This window comes from Pituophis catenifer, unplaced genomic scaffold (assembly GCF_029215685.1).
Source record: "Pituophis catenifer annectens isolate HBS135680 unplaced genomic scaffold, rPitCat1.0.hap2 SCAF_3, whole genome shotgun sequence".
NCBI lineage: Eukaryota > Metazoa > Chordata > Lepidosauria > Squamata > Colubridae > Pituophis > Pituophis catenifer.
Genome location: NW_027256883.1, coordinates 95,320,106 through 95,335,400, shown reverse-complemented (window position 1 = coordinate 95,335,400; position 15,295 = coordinate 95,320,106). Strand labels below are relative to the sequence as shown.

Below are 15,295 nucleotides of genomic sequence, written 5' to 3'. Positions count from 1 at the left end.
AAGGAAAACTTAAAAAATTCTAAGTGCATTAAAAAAGGTGTGCCATAGCTATATTTATAGTTAATGTTGGTTTTAATATATTAGTAATATATCATACCAATGTTTTCACACTATCAGTCTTGAACTTTTGGAGAGATTTCACTTCATCCAGCACAAGTTGACTTTGAAGATAATGTCAGGTGAGAATCAGGGTGGCATAGTGGTTAAGGTGATGAATTGCCACCAGGGACAGCTAGATTCTAAACTATCCTCAACTAAAGAAACTCATAGGATAATTTTGGGCCAGTCATTATCTCAGCCCAATTTATTTTGCAAGATTATTAAGAAAGCTCAACCACTGCTAATGCTTCATCAATCTTTCCCTGAGAGAAGAGGGATTTTTTTCTTCCTAGTATTATTGAGCTGCTTCAGGACTTTGGCCTGTCTTGTCTTTGGCAATGTCCTACTTGACAAGGACCAGAAGGAATTAAAATGTTCTTGGGCTATGGTTACAAGCCTAGAAATGCATGTCCACTGTCCAGCAGTCTCTTAGCCTTGGTTAAACATCTGTTCATATTGAAAAATCCATATTTTTGCAAGATGTGTTAATATTAGGCCTTATACTGGCTTAGCTGAAAATCCAGTTTTCCAGAAATGAATGCATTATTCAGGAACTGGCTTACTGGACAAAAGGCTCAAAGAATAACGTAACTAATTTCTTTATTGCAATCAAAAGCAATATAGTTATATACACAGCGTATCTGTTTATTGTAGTACATAATGGTCAAGTGTAATACTTTGGTCTCCAGAGTTTAAATCCTAGGCTTTTTCCTACCACTTTTCTGAATAAATCAAAACCTGGCCACTTTTTTGGTTCTGAGAGGCAATTGTTTGCTGGCAGAATTCAGGTAGTCCTCACATTATGATCGCAATTGGGACTGGGAATTCCATTGCTAACCATTGCAATTGTAAAGCATGTTTCACATGATTTCAATGCTTAGTCATAGCAGTCTTAATTGCTTTCATAACCTCAGGCCTGTAGGTCATTAAATGAGGGTCTTGTGACTAAGAACTAGGAAAAAGTGGGAATCTCATGCAAGTAGATCTGCAGATGAAAGCTATGGTGGGCAAGTGCCATGAGGGAGTGCCATGAACAGGCACTACAGAGTGCAGGGATGCCTTAGGGGCGAGTAGGTAGGTCAAAAAGCAGCAGGAGCTATTATAACTTTGTGGGTTTGCTGAATGAATGGTCACAAGCTCAGGACGACTTGGAGTGTTATCTAACCTGGAAGCTACTGATATGGTTTCTGTCTGATTATAACAGAAACTGTTCTTTAAGCATTCATTATTTCAGAATATGATTCGCTTCTTGTTTTCTTTCTTCTACTTTCTTTCCTTTCCAAATAATCCTACTTAATTTATTCTGAGCTGTATTAAAAGGAAACATGCAAGTAATGGCAAATTTATGTGACAATCTTAATTATATTGCATCTACACTGCTTATTTTGGCTTTGACAGGCACGGTTTCTCCTATCTAAAGTGAATCCTTCTCAGACGCATAATAATCTGTACACATGGGGACAAGTAAGTAATGATGTGTTTGGTTCTATTTCTATTGTGCATGTACTCACAATTTATGACATGCATTATGTAAGGAGCAGGAGTTTGTCAGTTGATTTTTACCATTTATGGGGGTTGGGCTTGGTTAACTGGAAAATTCCCTTGAGCCTCCAGTGTTTGAAAGATAGATAATAAATTATATAGTTTATGGGCCAAAACTGCATAAACTAGACTTGGAGCATTCATTCATTCATCGCTCGCTCACTCACTCACTCACTCACTCATTCAAGTCAGTTTTAAAATTTGGAAATAAGAAAAAGTACAATAGGAGTCAACATGATTATACATCATGTAAATTATGCTGTACTTTTCCAATTTTCCCACATTTTTTCCCACACTCAGATTTTGTTTCTAAACTATAATTTCTTGTTTCAGGAATCTGGTGCTCCAATACTAACAGATGATGTTAGTCTACAAGTATTCATGGATCATCTAAAAAAGCTGGCTGTATCAAGCGCATCCTAATTTTGATACTAAAGTCTCAAAAAACAATAATCTTATTGAATCATGCTGCTGATAGATTACAGTCTACCAAGAAACTAATAACATTCCTTTCTTTTTTTTAAATCAAGAGTTTTAATTAACCCATATAAAAAGGGGAAATTTACATTTTAGATTTAACTTATTGATATATTTGTCTTTATTCTACAAACTCTTCATTTTCATGTTCTTATACCAAGATTAAAATCTGCATTTATATTGTCCTGCATAGTTCATTTTTCTGCCCTTACAACTAAGCAAAATAAAATTTGAGAATAGTGTTAATTCTTAGTGTATTATGTTCTCTACCACTTATTGGGGGCAGGGTGGAAGGTTTACCATTCCTAATTTTCTGGCTTGGATAGATGCAATGAATTAGCATTGTCAGACTATGAACAGTTCTTTATTACAAAAATATCCATGTACTTTGTACAGGTTGAAAAAAATAGTTAAATGTATGATAAATTGATGAATTATCTAAATATCAAAGTAGTATAAAATGCAAAATAATCTAACAGCAGTCACACAAGATTCTGTTTTGTAATAAAATATTCTTAGTAGATATACTACATTCTTCAACTAGGAGAAAAAGAGAAAAATGCAAAAAAGTTACACAACTGACAAGATTTAGTTAGTGAATACAATCATTCTATATATAGATAGTCCTTGATTTACAACAGGTCATTTAGTGATCGTTCGAAGTTAGAACAGCACTGAAAAAAGTGATTTATGACCATTTTTCACATTTATGACCGATGCAGCATCTCCATGGTCAGGTTATTTATATTTGGAAGTTTGACAACTGGCTCAGATTTATAACAGTTGCAGTGTCCTGGGGTCATGTGATCCTCTTTTGTGACCTTCTGACAAGCAAAGTCAATGGAGAAGCCAAATTCACTTAACAACCATGTTACTAACTTAATAACTGCAATGATTTACTTAAGAAATGTGGCAAAACTCACTTATCAAATACTCACTTAGCAATATAAATTTTGGGCTCAATTGTCGTAAATCAAGGACTACTTGTATTGGGTGCTGATTGGTTATAACATCTCCCTAACTTCTGTTAGATTGTTCAATCTTTTTCTAATAATCCAATTTTGATTATGTTAGTTTAGAATTATCAGTGGCCAAAAAAAATGGAAAAGGTCAATATCCCAATACTAAAGAAAGGTGATAAGAAAGACTGCTCCAGCAACTGAACCATAGCCTTGATACCACCGTGAGTAAATTTCTCTTGAAGATAATCCAGCAATGTTTGAATCCAACTGCCAACAGAGAACTGCCTGATGTATAAGCAGGATTTCAGAAAGGAAGAGGAACGTGGATCATATTGCCAGTCTACGCTGGATGATGGAAAAAGCAAAGGAATACCAAAAACACCTCTACATGACATGTGCTTCATTGACTACCTAAAATTCTTTGACTGTGTTAACTATGACAAGCTCTGGAACTGCCTCAAAGAACTGGGAATGTCACCTACCACATCCAGCTCATTCACTCATTGTACTCTGATCAGGTAGCCACTGTAAGAAGGCGTATAGCACTTGGAACAACTGCAAGGTCTGGCATGAATAACATCTGAACAAGTAAAAACATCAGCCTCACAACAAATACAGATTAGTTAATGCAATAATTTTTCCAATTGCTACTTATGGCTGTGAAACTTGGACTCTGAAAAAGGGTAGATAAGAGAAGGGTGGATGCCTTTGAACTATGAGGCAACTATTGTGTATCTTAACTGCAAAAATAATGAAGTCCTAGACTCACCAAAAATATCACTTGAAGCCAAAATTGCCAAACAGAGGCTGTCATACTTTGGTTGTCATGAGAGCTGACTTGAAAAGTCAATCATACTAGGAGTGATCAGTGGAAAAATGAGAAGGCCACCCTAGTACCCACTGGCTGGACACTGTAAAAGATGATACTGGGACGACCATGGCAGATCTGAAGGAGGCAGTTAAGAGACAGGGGCATGGAGAGTGTTGATCCATTGAGTGACCGAGAGTCAGACACAACTGAATGGCTGAACGACGATGATGATCTTAAATGTTAATTTTAACTTTTTTATATTTACATAACCTTTAAACTAGTGTATATACTTTGAAAATAGTTGGATACATTTATTATTACCATTTATCATGGTAAGCAGTAATGAGGGTTGCTTCTTTTCATCTTAATGTGTGACCCTGGCTGTTACAATTTAATATTTTCTTTGAACATGCTATTAAGCTTTATGCCAACAAATACAGCATTGTGTGATATATCTCTTCATAGCAGCTAATGTCTCTTACCTTCAGTGGCAATGGCTAAACAAAGTATGGACAAAAGAAAATTCTAAGGAGATGAAGATATTTGGAACACTTCTTTATATAACAAAGGAGTGGGTCCTTCAGGAGAAGGGCGGTATACAAATAAATAAATAAATAAATACTAGATAGAGAAGCATTTTCTTGAGAGGCTGATTTACCATATTTTTCAGAGTATAAGACGCAGCTTAGTTTTTGGGGAGGAAAATAGGGGGAAAAAATTTGCCTACAGGTATTTATGTGGCTAGCGTTCTTAGTCTGGTCAGCTTCAGCACATTAGTTTGCTGGTTTTGAGCCTGCGCGCATGCGTTTTATCCCCTGCTTGGCAATAAAAAACAGCTTCTAAAGCACAGCTGAGAGAGAGCAGCAATGAGAAAAACAGGCAAAGCACGGAGATCGCTTCACTCGCTAGCACCTTGTTAAGGCTGAAAAAAAGCTAAAGCACAGCTGAGTCGGAGGGAGCAGGCAAAGCGCAGAAGATCGCTTCATTCGCTAGCGCCTTGTTAGGGCTGAAAAAAGGCTTTGTAAAAGCTACATTCTGAGTATAAGACCCACCCAAATTCTCAGCCTTTTTTGGGGGGGGAGTGTGTCTTATACTCTGAAAAATACGGTATTTAGTTCAGCTGTTACCTGGCAAAGAGCAAGAACATTTGTTTTTTAATCAATATCAAACTTTTAAGTTTTTGGCCTTGTAATGGCTTCCAAATATTTCTCCATGGCTCATTATATCATCTGATACCTGGAATATTGCAATGTGCTTTACACAGACTGCCCTTAAGGACGATTTTGGAAGGTACAGTTGGTCAAGAATCCAGTGGAGCAAGAAATGAATTGAGCTCTGGTGGCACAGTGGTTAGAATGAAGTATTGCATGCAAACTCTGCCCACAGTCAGGAGTTTTGATCCTGACTGGCTCAAGGTTGACTCAGCCTCCCATCCTTACGAGGTTCCTAAAATGAGGACCCAGATTGTTCAGGGCAATATGTTTTCATTGTAAATGATCTGGAGACTGCTGTAAAGCACTGTGGGGTAGTATATACGTCTAGGTCTGTGATGGCGAACCTATGGCACGCGTGCCAGAAGTGGCACAGAGAACCATCTCTCTGGGCATGCTAGCTGTCGCCCATTGCTCTTCCGGTTTTGTTTTGTTTTTAATTTGATTTATAAGCCGCCCTTCTCCAAAGACTCAGGGCGGCTTACAATGCATTAAGCAATAGTCTTCATACTTTTGTATATTTATACAAAGTCAGCTTATTGCCCCCACAAACTGGGTCCTCAATTTACCTACCTTAGAAAGGATGGAAGGCTGAGTTAACCTTGAGCCTGGTGAGATTCAAACTTACAGTAATTGCAGACAGCTGGTGTTAATCACAATGCTATCAATCTGCTGAGCCACCAGGCCCCTGGTTTCTGGCACGCATGCACACATGAAGACCAGCTGGTCTTCGCGCACTTGGGAGCGTCGGAAACTGGAAGAGCAGCTCCCTGGCATGCATGCGTACGCCAAGAAGCTGAGCTTCCGGCCAGCTGCTCTTCACGCACGCAAGCGCACCAGAAATCAGAAAACCAGGTGACTGGCACGCATGTGCCCGCTGGAAACCAGAAGCTCAGCTTCCCGGTGCATACATGTGCGCCGGGGAAACTGCTCTTCCGGTTTCTGGCGTTCCCACGTGCATGCGTGCACGCTCCCATTTTGGCACTGTGCCGAAAAGATTCACCAACACTGGTCTAAGTGCTATTGCTATTGCATTGTAAGCTTTCCAGAGTCACTTTGGATAGCAAAATAGATAGCATATAGATTTAATAATTTTTTTAAAAAATTGCATGGTTTGGCATGCCCATGTGAGAACACCATTCCACAACTTGTACTGGTTGGCAATGACCTGGATGCAATTTAAGGTACTGCTAATCAAATACAGGTAGTTCTGGATTGATAGCCACCCTTAGAACTGGCTATCAAAGATATCAAAGTGGTGGATAGCTTCTGCCTTTTACAATCAACTATCAATAGTTAAGAACAATACAGGTTGGTTCCAGAATTAGCTGTCCTAGGCATAGTTATTTAGATTAACTAAAGGTTCAAAAACTTTGGAGTACTTGTAAACTTAAAACTTGTAAACATAAAACTTGTATTTTTATTGTGTGCTCTGTATTGGTATATGGTCTTCTTGATGTATGGAAAGATCTGCAAACTTCTCCAGCAGGTTGTATGAAAAGCACGATGGGATTGTCTGCAAAAAGGTTAACAAAATGAGAACATTGATACTGCTGAACACAAAAGAGATTTGGAGATTTTCATTCAAATCAATTATGGCCAGAAACTAAGGGCGTTTTTTAGCCATTGTTTATACCAGTTTCTCAATCTTGGCAACAGCTGGCCAGGGAATTCTGGGAGTTGAAATCCACACGTTTTTAAATTTGCCAATCTTGAGAAACAGTTAAAACACTGACATTCAAGCTACGCAGTTCTGGTTGGCAGCCGTGCTGGCTGGGAATTTTGGAGTTGAAATCCAGACATCTTAAAGTTGCCAAGATTGAGAACCTCTGGTTTACCGGAACATCTTCAGAAAGGTCAGTTCTACCTGGGAAATTGAGCCGCAGGGAGCTGGGGAAGAGAAAGCTACCGAAAGCTTCAAGACAGGATATGACATCCGAGGTGGCGGAGAAAGCAAACCACGAGGTTGGGAAGCAGCGGAAGCGGGGAGCAAGTTCTCTGCCTCGCTCGGTGTTGCCTTAGGGTGTCTTTCTTGTGGCCGCTAAAAGGGCCGTTGGACGCAGAGATGACGAGTGGCGACCTTAAGACGCCGCGGGCAGTCCTGTGGTCTCGTCGGTTCTCTCTGCTGTACGCGATGGGAGTGTGGACGATTATTGGGTATTTCGTATCCCGGTCAGTGCGTTTCAGGGAGATACCACGGGAGGAAAAGGAGAAAGGCGGGCAGTCGCCGCCGCCGCCGCCGCCCGGTATATCCCGAACGCCGTATATAGATCTTTGGCCCTGGGGAGGCAGTTTTTCGCCTCGGAGTGTTTTCTAGGGTTAAGGGATCTTAAGTTTGCGGTTGCAGTTTACAGTTTTGGTGTTGACAGATTTAAAATGGACTACTAGGGTAAATTAGTAAACCCGAGTGTCTCAATGAATCTTATGTTTACATTTAACATGCTAAGCACAATACGTGTAAGTAACCCCAAGTATACATAAGGCAGTTTTTGTATTCTAACAGTACCAAACTTGAGTAAAGGGTGGTAAGGGAATTAATATATTTTTATATTTAAAATTTCTCTACAAACTTATTTTTTCCTGGAAAAAATGTTTAATAAATAAAATATAATTTTGAATTATAATTTATATCTCATTGGCTCAAAATATACTAATATGCAAACTTGCACACTAATTTTAGGTTAAGCATGTTCAAGAAATACATATATTGAATAATTGATTTTTGTACATTTTATTGTGTAATTTTTGTATTAAAACAATGCAGATGAAGTTAATAAGACTTTGAAACTTAATTTGTTTTTTAAAAATAGAACTCACTCGTATAGTCTGACCTCCTAGAATTCTTATCTTTATCCATTTAGATCACAACGAATATTCCAGAAGTGTTTGACAGGAGCAGAAAATCAAGACTGAAACTGGATTCAAATTAACAGCAAAAAACTACTACATCTGATTTTGTGCCATATTCTTCTCATTTGCATAATATAATGCTGACACTTTATTATAATATTGGGAAAGAAAAGTAAACATTGAAAAAAAGCAAAGTATCAGTGTCTAACTTTTATTAAAAAGTTGCATGAGATCTGATTTTGAAATAACAGTAATTGGAAAGTATTATGAAACTGTAACCCTGCTTCATCTTCATGCATTTGAATATATGGAATATAATTTTATATTTTTTCTTTTTGTTTATAATTTATTTTAATACCTTTTCCTGAAATTCTGCTACCATGTGTTTGAAATCCTAAAGAAGAGTAAATGTGATTGATTCCTTATTTCCTCTTTCAGAAACCATACATATTTTTCCCATAGAGCTTGGTGTTTATGATAGCTATCTTTGTTTTCAAGGATAGAGAATTTCTGTAGCACTTACCTCTGATGTTGGAGTTGGAAAAAGGTGTTAGATAGTTTCTGAATATGGTAGAAGTAACTTTTGACCTTGCAGGTTTCAAATCCTCCCGGTTGACAGATACAGTTCAGGCTAGCTATACTACGCATTGCTGGTTTCATGACAAGGAATGCATTCAACTTTTTTGAACCAGTGTTTATAAAGGCATATGCGGTATTTTGGACTTTTTTAAAAAACTAAAGTGGCATATTCCTTACCATACAAGGAGTTTCAAGAAGGCTTGTTCTCTTCAACCCTACCTATATCATTTTTCAACATACTTGAAATGGAACAGTTTATAAATGGTTTTTCTCTGTGTCTGAATAAGACAAGGTATAGTTCAACAATGTTATCTATGAAGTGTAAATAAGATACTCTTTAATATTTTTCCCAAAGTCTCATTAACTGGTTTAAGCTCTGAAGTTTGCCTAATCATGATAGATTTATGAGCTGTATTGCTCCTTTGTGCCTTTGAGCATTTGCTTGATTATTTGATGGAAGCTGGCATTTTTAGAATTTACATCAACCTCAAAATAAAGGTATTCAATGTATTTTGGACTTCAAATAACTTTTTGTTTTAAACAATGATACAAGAAAAATGGAAATGTGAAACTGATTTTTCAGTGTTATATAATTATTAACAAATGATCTTACCATAAAGCTATGTATTATAACATTTAAAAAGGATGAAAATTTTGGGAACCTGTAGATGACATATATTACTTGTAACTCTTCATCAACAGTTCTGTGGAAAAAATACTAGTTCAGTGGCAGACAGATGGTACAAAGTAAAGCATTATAAGGCAAGCCTAAACCATATGTGCTCCCCGAACTGCATCTCCAATACCCAATTGCTTATAAGCTATCTTTACTGAACTTTCTTTGTGGAGTCTAGTGACCTAGAAGCAGTTTTTTATATTGTATTAACTACAGTTTACAGTTTTTAAAAATTACCAGTTTGGGGGAAAAAAAAGAAAAGGAAAACCAGAGATTGAATCTTGTTTTTCCTAAGATCACAGAGTTTTACAAATTTGATAAATAACAACTGCCAGGCTGGTACTAGCCCACTATTTCTTATAGTGATTAATGTTTCCTTGAATATTTTATATTTTATTAGATATCTTTGTAATTGTTTATATTAAGAATGTTTTATATTCTTAATGAAGAAAGATAGTTTTTTAACCTTTATTGAAAAGGCCTTCCTTGGATACAGAAGAACTCATAAAGTTGTCTCAAATCTTCCATTCTTGAATAACGAGATAAGAGAAATTATGACCTTGTAACTCCAGATACAGAATAACAGAGTTGGAAGGAACCTTGGAAGTCTTCTAGTCCAACCCCCTGCTCAAGCAGGAGACTCTATACCAGATGAAATGCTCCCGGTTCGGACCGGATCTCCTGATCCGGTAGTGATGGAGGTGGGTGGTTCGGAGAACCAGTAGCAAAAATCCCTGCCCTCCCCCCATTGCCCAGCTGAGCCGCGCAATCATTAGAGGCTTTTTTTTTTATTTTTAAAAACATTTTTTCTACAACCTCTTTGGACGAAAAATGCTTTTAAAAGTAAAAAAAAAAGCCTCTGATGATCGTGCGGCTCAGCTGGGATCATCAGAGGCTTTAAAAAAAAAAGCCTCTGCCGATCAGGCAAGTCAGCTGGGATCGTCAGAGGCTTTAAAAGTATTTTTTTTACAACCTCTTCAGCCGAAGAGGTTGTAGAAAAAATGGTTTTAAAAGTAAAAAAAAAAAGTTGGCCATGCCCACTCAAGTCATATTACCCCCCCAAGCCACACCCACAGAACCGGTAGTAACAAATTTTGCATTTCACCACTGCCCTATACCATTCTGGACAAATAGTTTTCTAATCTCTTTAAAACCTCCAGTGATGGGAGCATCCACAACTGCAGGCAAGCCGTTCCACTGCTTAATTGTTCTGTCAGGAATTTTCTTCTTAGTTCTTGATAAGTTTCCATCTGTCATTTCTTATCCTGCCCTCATATACTTTGGAGAATAGGTTGACCCCCTCTTCTCTGTGATAGCAATTCAAATATTGGAAGATTGTGTCACCCCTAGTCCTTCTCAGCTCCAATTGTGCAAGTGGGGAGGCACACACTCGCCCATCACTTCCATAGTCTGGTTCCAAAAGGATCAAGGCCTAGTAATGGGCCGTGGCCCAGGGGTTGGGGATCCCTGGACTAAATAGCAAGCAAACTAAATCAAGAATAAGCTTAAGGTGCTGCTGGTAAGGACTAGAGATACCCAGTTCCTGCAATCCATATATTTTAGGCTCCAGCCCCCTAAGCATCTTTATTGCTCTTCTCTGCACTCTTCCTACAATCTCAACATCTTTTTGTATACAGATAGTTTTCAATTTATGATTATAATTAAGCCCAACATTTCTGTTGCTAAGTAAAACATTTGTTATATGCGCTTTGCCCCATTTTATGACCTTTCCATATCGGTAGTTGCTAAGTGAATAACTGCAGTGGTTAAGCTAGTAACAGTTGTTAGGGGAATCTGATTTCCCCATTGGCATGCACAGAGATGTCTGGGCAGGTGGGCGGAGCCTCCCACCGCCGCTCCTACTGGTTTCCCTGACCTGGGGTGAACTGTTAGCAACCCACCACTGATCTGGATGAAACTGAATGTATGGATCAATTTCAATTAGGGTTTTGCCCAAGATATAATGGTGAGTCCACTTTGATTACCTTGATGAATGATCTATGCAAAAATTAAAGGTAAGAACTAGCCTTTCTAATTCTCAGTGACTTAATACCCTTAATAATGGTATACTTTGAGGCCATCTGATGTGGATATGCAAACAGTAATTTGCACTGTGTCTTTTTCTTGCTGGATATGTTCAGAAGATGATATATGGATTAGTATTTGACACCCAGGTCATTTACTAAAAGTGTCACATGGGTTTTTATCTTCTCCCCTTTGCTAAGTGAAACTATTAGGTGAAATCATTTGGAGCATTGGAATGGATTGCTGTCAGTATGTTGAAGAAACATCTCCACTTGGTAAATCTGAGGAGGTCATTGGTATTTTGGAAAATAAAGGTAATTCATGGGTTAAAGTTCCCCAACCTTTTTGGTTTTGCAGACCAGAGGGAGGAGGAGGGGATGGTTCAGTGCATGCAGTGCACAAGCACCCATGTGCAGCTCCATTTGTACGAGGGGGGATGCATGCATGCACTCGTCTGCCACTTCCACTGCCTGGTTCCAAAAGGGTCAAGGCCCAGTAGTGGGCCACGGCTCGGGGATTGGGGACCCCTGGGCTAAACAGCAAATAAACTAAAGATAAGCCTAACATGCTGCTGGTAAGGAAGAAGCTCAGGTAAAGCCATTCTGAATGGGACTAACTATCCTAGAAAGAAGCAGGTCCACAGTTTGGGAATGTTCCTCAAATTCCAGGTATCAGTAAACTGGTAAATATGGCATCCAGCAACCCTTCCTGAGCTGATTGACCTTAATGAGAGTTATCAATGCACCTTGGTTATATTGTAACTTCACTAGTAGAACCTACTTTATATGGCATTGCCATTAAAAAGGGACTCGAAATTGCAATCTTACAAAATGTGGTAGCTACCCTTCTAACCAATGCAAGATAGAGGGATCACAGAGGGCCTGTAATAAAAAGTTTGTACTTCCAGTTGATTGCTGACCATCCTTTAACAGGATGTTGACCTTGAAAGTAATAAACAGTTTAGAGTCTGAGAGATTTCTATTTCCTGCCTGGATACATAGATTAGCATTTTGAGGACACATATTCTGGCATCCATGAAAAGATTTTCACCCATCTGGCTTCCAGGATATGGAAGGCCTTCCCTGAAGAAGTTTGGGGTCCCTGTCCACCTTTTGTTTAGATAATGGCAAAACTCCATCTCCACTTTTGATTGGCCACAAAATTGATTTTAAGGATATTTATTTTAATTACACCTCTGCTTTTAAGAGCATTGTTTTAAAGTATTTTGAAGTAAAAGATGCCTTGAATGTGCATGGACAGAAAGGAGGAATAGTTAGCAAATTATTATGGGTTTCATTTATTTCCTAGTTTTACTAGAGATTCTTAAGCCATGGTCATAACTTTAATATAGGTGAGAGTATTGAAACTATCTGTGCAGAATCCAACCTACTTGGAATAGTAAACCTCTGGTCCCGGTGACCGACTAAGATTGGATCCTGCAACATTATCCTGGGACATGTATATTTGCCTTCGTTCATAAACTCTGATTCAATATTTTCCATGTATATTTTGCTGCATTGTGGGCAAGTACTATATTGAAATGGATCTCCAAATGAATAAGGATTAATATGTGTCAGGTTTTCATAGAATTTGTTTCATTCTCTGCCCAAAGGCAACCAAACTCTGAAATTTTGCACTCTCATTTGGAATAGGAGCTCCGCAACACCCTATTTTATGACACTCTAATGAAGAATTTCAGAAGGCCCTTGGATTCTGATACTCCAAAAGCGGGAGTTGAATATCCATAAGGACAAAAAATAATAAATTTTTCTATTTATCACTGCTCTTGCAGTGAAAGGGTGGGGGGTGAATATGAATATGATTGTTGGACATTATTTTCTGTAGCCATTGGCTCTTAAAAAGAAGGGCCACTGCACAAAATGAGAAAAATATCCCTATCCCTTTGGTCTTCAGAGATTCCAAGATCCTGGCTAAAGATCCAGAAGGATCTTGACAGACTTGAACACTGCGCTCTATCTAACAAAATGAAATTCAATGGTGAGAAAAGAAAGGCTCTATATTTGGACAAGAAAACCCAAATGCATAAGTGTAGAATAAGCGGTACCTGACTTAATAGTAGTAACTGCAACAGCGATCTTGCAATCCTAGTCACTGAAATATGAGCCAGCAATGTGCTGTAGCTGCCAAAAAAAAAAAAAAAAAAAAAAAAAGCCAATGCAATCCTAGGCTGCATTAAAGGATAGAATCAAGATCACATGAAGTATTAATACCAATTCATAATGCATCCATGATATAAAAAAGATGTGACTAGAAAGAGTGCAGAGAACAACAAAGATGATTATGGGCTTGGATGTTAAAGCATACAAAGAATGATTACAGGAATTGGGTATGTCTAGTTTAATAAAAAGAACTAGAAGTGACGTGTAGGAGGTGACGTGTTAGCACTCACCCCTCTCCTAGAAAAATGAAATATTTTAGGATATACTAAAAAGGCAGAATATTTTCCCTAAAAGAGAAGTAGAAACTCAGAGAAGCAGAAACTCAGCCCCCCACCTTTGTTAATGGGCCATTAAGGCCTGAGTCAGTCTATTCTACATAACAAAGATCTACCTCCTTCAGGCAGAGCCATTAAATTGACTTTATTGCACCACCCACCAAGTTTCAACCAAACTTGGCACATAGACAACCTAAAGAGCTAGCTATGACCTCTGGCAGCAACCAATCAGGTTACTCTTCCTGGGCCCCAGGAAGTTCAAAGCCAGAGGGCATAAAACTAAGGCATGCTCAGCATCTCGCCTCCTTTTCTGTTCAGGAACTCAAACCATGTGATCCTGTCCACTATTAAACCATCTTTCCAAGCCATCTCCATGTTTCCAGTGTCTTTTTCCCCACTTGGAGCTGAACCCAGAAGGATATTTCTTCTAACACATGATAGCAGTGTTCTAATATCCAAGCAGCTGCCACAAAGAAGAGGGAGTTAGCCTCTTCTCCAAAGCACCTGAAGGCAGGACAAGAAGCAATGGATAGAAATGAATCAAGGAGCTCACCAAGGAGAAATTTCCACAGAACAATTAATCAGCAGACCTGGTTGCCTCCAAATGTTGTGGGTGCTCCAACACTGGAAGTTTTTAAGATATTGGACAACCATTTGTCTGAAATGGTTGAGCAGGGGGTTGGACTAGAAGACCTCCAAGATCCCTTCTGTTATTCTTAGTCGTAGATTACTTTATGCGGAGCCATCTGTGCTGTTTTTCACGCTCTGAGGAGTTTGCTAATATTCTCCTGATTCTGGCCTGGTTTAGAAAATTTTTTGGAAAGATTAGAAAAACCAGAATAATTTCACACCAGATTAGACCACAAGCATTTCGATAGGGATGAACTAGCATTGTCTGTTGTTACATCCTCAAACCCCCAAAACTTTAACCTTAAACTGTTTACTGTGAACCCCACCCCATTCCTAAGAGGTCTGTAAGGGGCGTGCATACGTGCACCAACGTGCCTACCGTCCCTGTCCTACTGTCCCCATTCTTATCCATTTCCTGTATTCATAATCATGTTTATACTTATATCTGTTATCTTATACATATTTGACAAAATAAATGTATGTATGTATGTACAGAAAGAGGGGGATTTTTCTTCAAGAAAGTGCAATTTGTTTGACTGGTGCAATCATTGAAAAAAGTCCTGCCATTTCTAGTATTGATGCTGAAGAAAGACGGGATTTAAAAAAAACCGAAGCTCAGATTTGTATTGCTACGTGTTAAGCTTCGTGGAAAACAGGCGCGCTCAGAGGCTACGTTAAACATCGCGGATTTCCATCGCAACTATTAATTAACCTTGGCAGGTTCCCAAATCGTATACAAGGTTGAATCGGAATAGTTATATAGAAAAGAGACCGCCGGGTGCGGAAATAAATTACGAAGTCGAAAAGGCACCTCGGCCTGCACCATTTCCCTTGATCCGGAAAACTTGATACGGGAAATATTAGTTTTTATGAGAAGCTTTTATTACATTCAGGGGATATAGTGGGGGCCGCGGTAAGTTTTCAGGGAACTCAGAACCGTGAGATAAACCCACTTCTAGAAACTATATATCCATAGCT

The 15,295-nt window shown here is 38.6% G+C and overlaps 1 protein-coding gene and 1 long non-coding RNA gene across 2 annotated transcripts in view; both read left to right on the top strand.

The window, feature by feature from the left end:
- The window catches only part of SEC23B (SEC23 homolog B, COPII coat complex component), a 33,334-nt gene extending 30,970 nt beyond the window's left edge, over nucleotides 1–2,364 (top strand). The window contains exons 19-20 of the mRNA XM_070939141.1: nucleotides 1,498–1,563; nucleotides 1,975–2,364. Of these exons, the coding sequence (XP_070795242.1) occupies nucleotides 1,498–1,563; nucleotides 1,975–2,064 (156 nt within the window). The 3' untranslated portion in view covers nucleotides 2,065–2,364. The remainder of the gene's footprint in view (nucleotides 1–1,497; nucleotides 1,564–1,974) is intronic.
- Nucleotides 2,365–7,076: 4,712 nt separating this feature from the next.
- Nucleotides 7,077–8,146, top strand: LOC139313708 (uncharacterized). Its single transcript, XR_011600153.1, has 2 exons — nucleotides 7,077–7,348; nucleotides 7,964–8,146. It is a non-coding gene; the product is annotated as an uncharacterized lncRNA (long non-coding RNA).
- The last annotated feature ends 7,149 nt before the right edge of the window (nucleotides 8,147–15,295 follow it).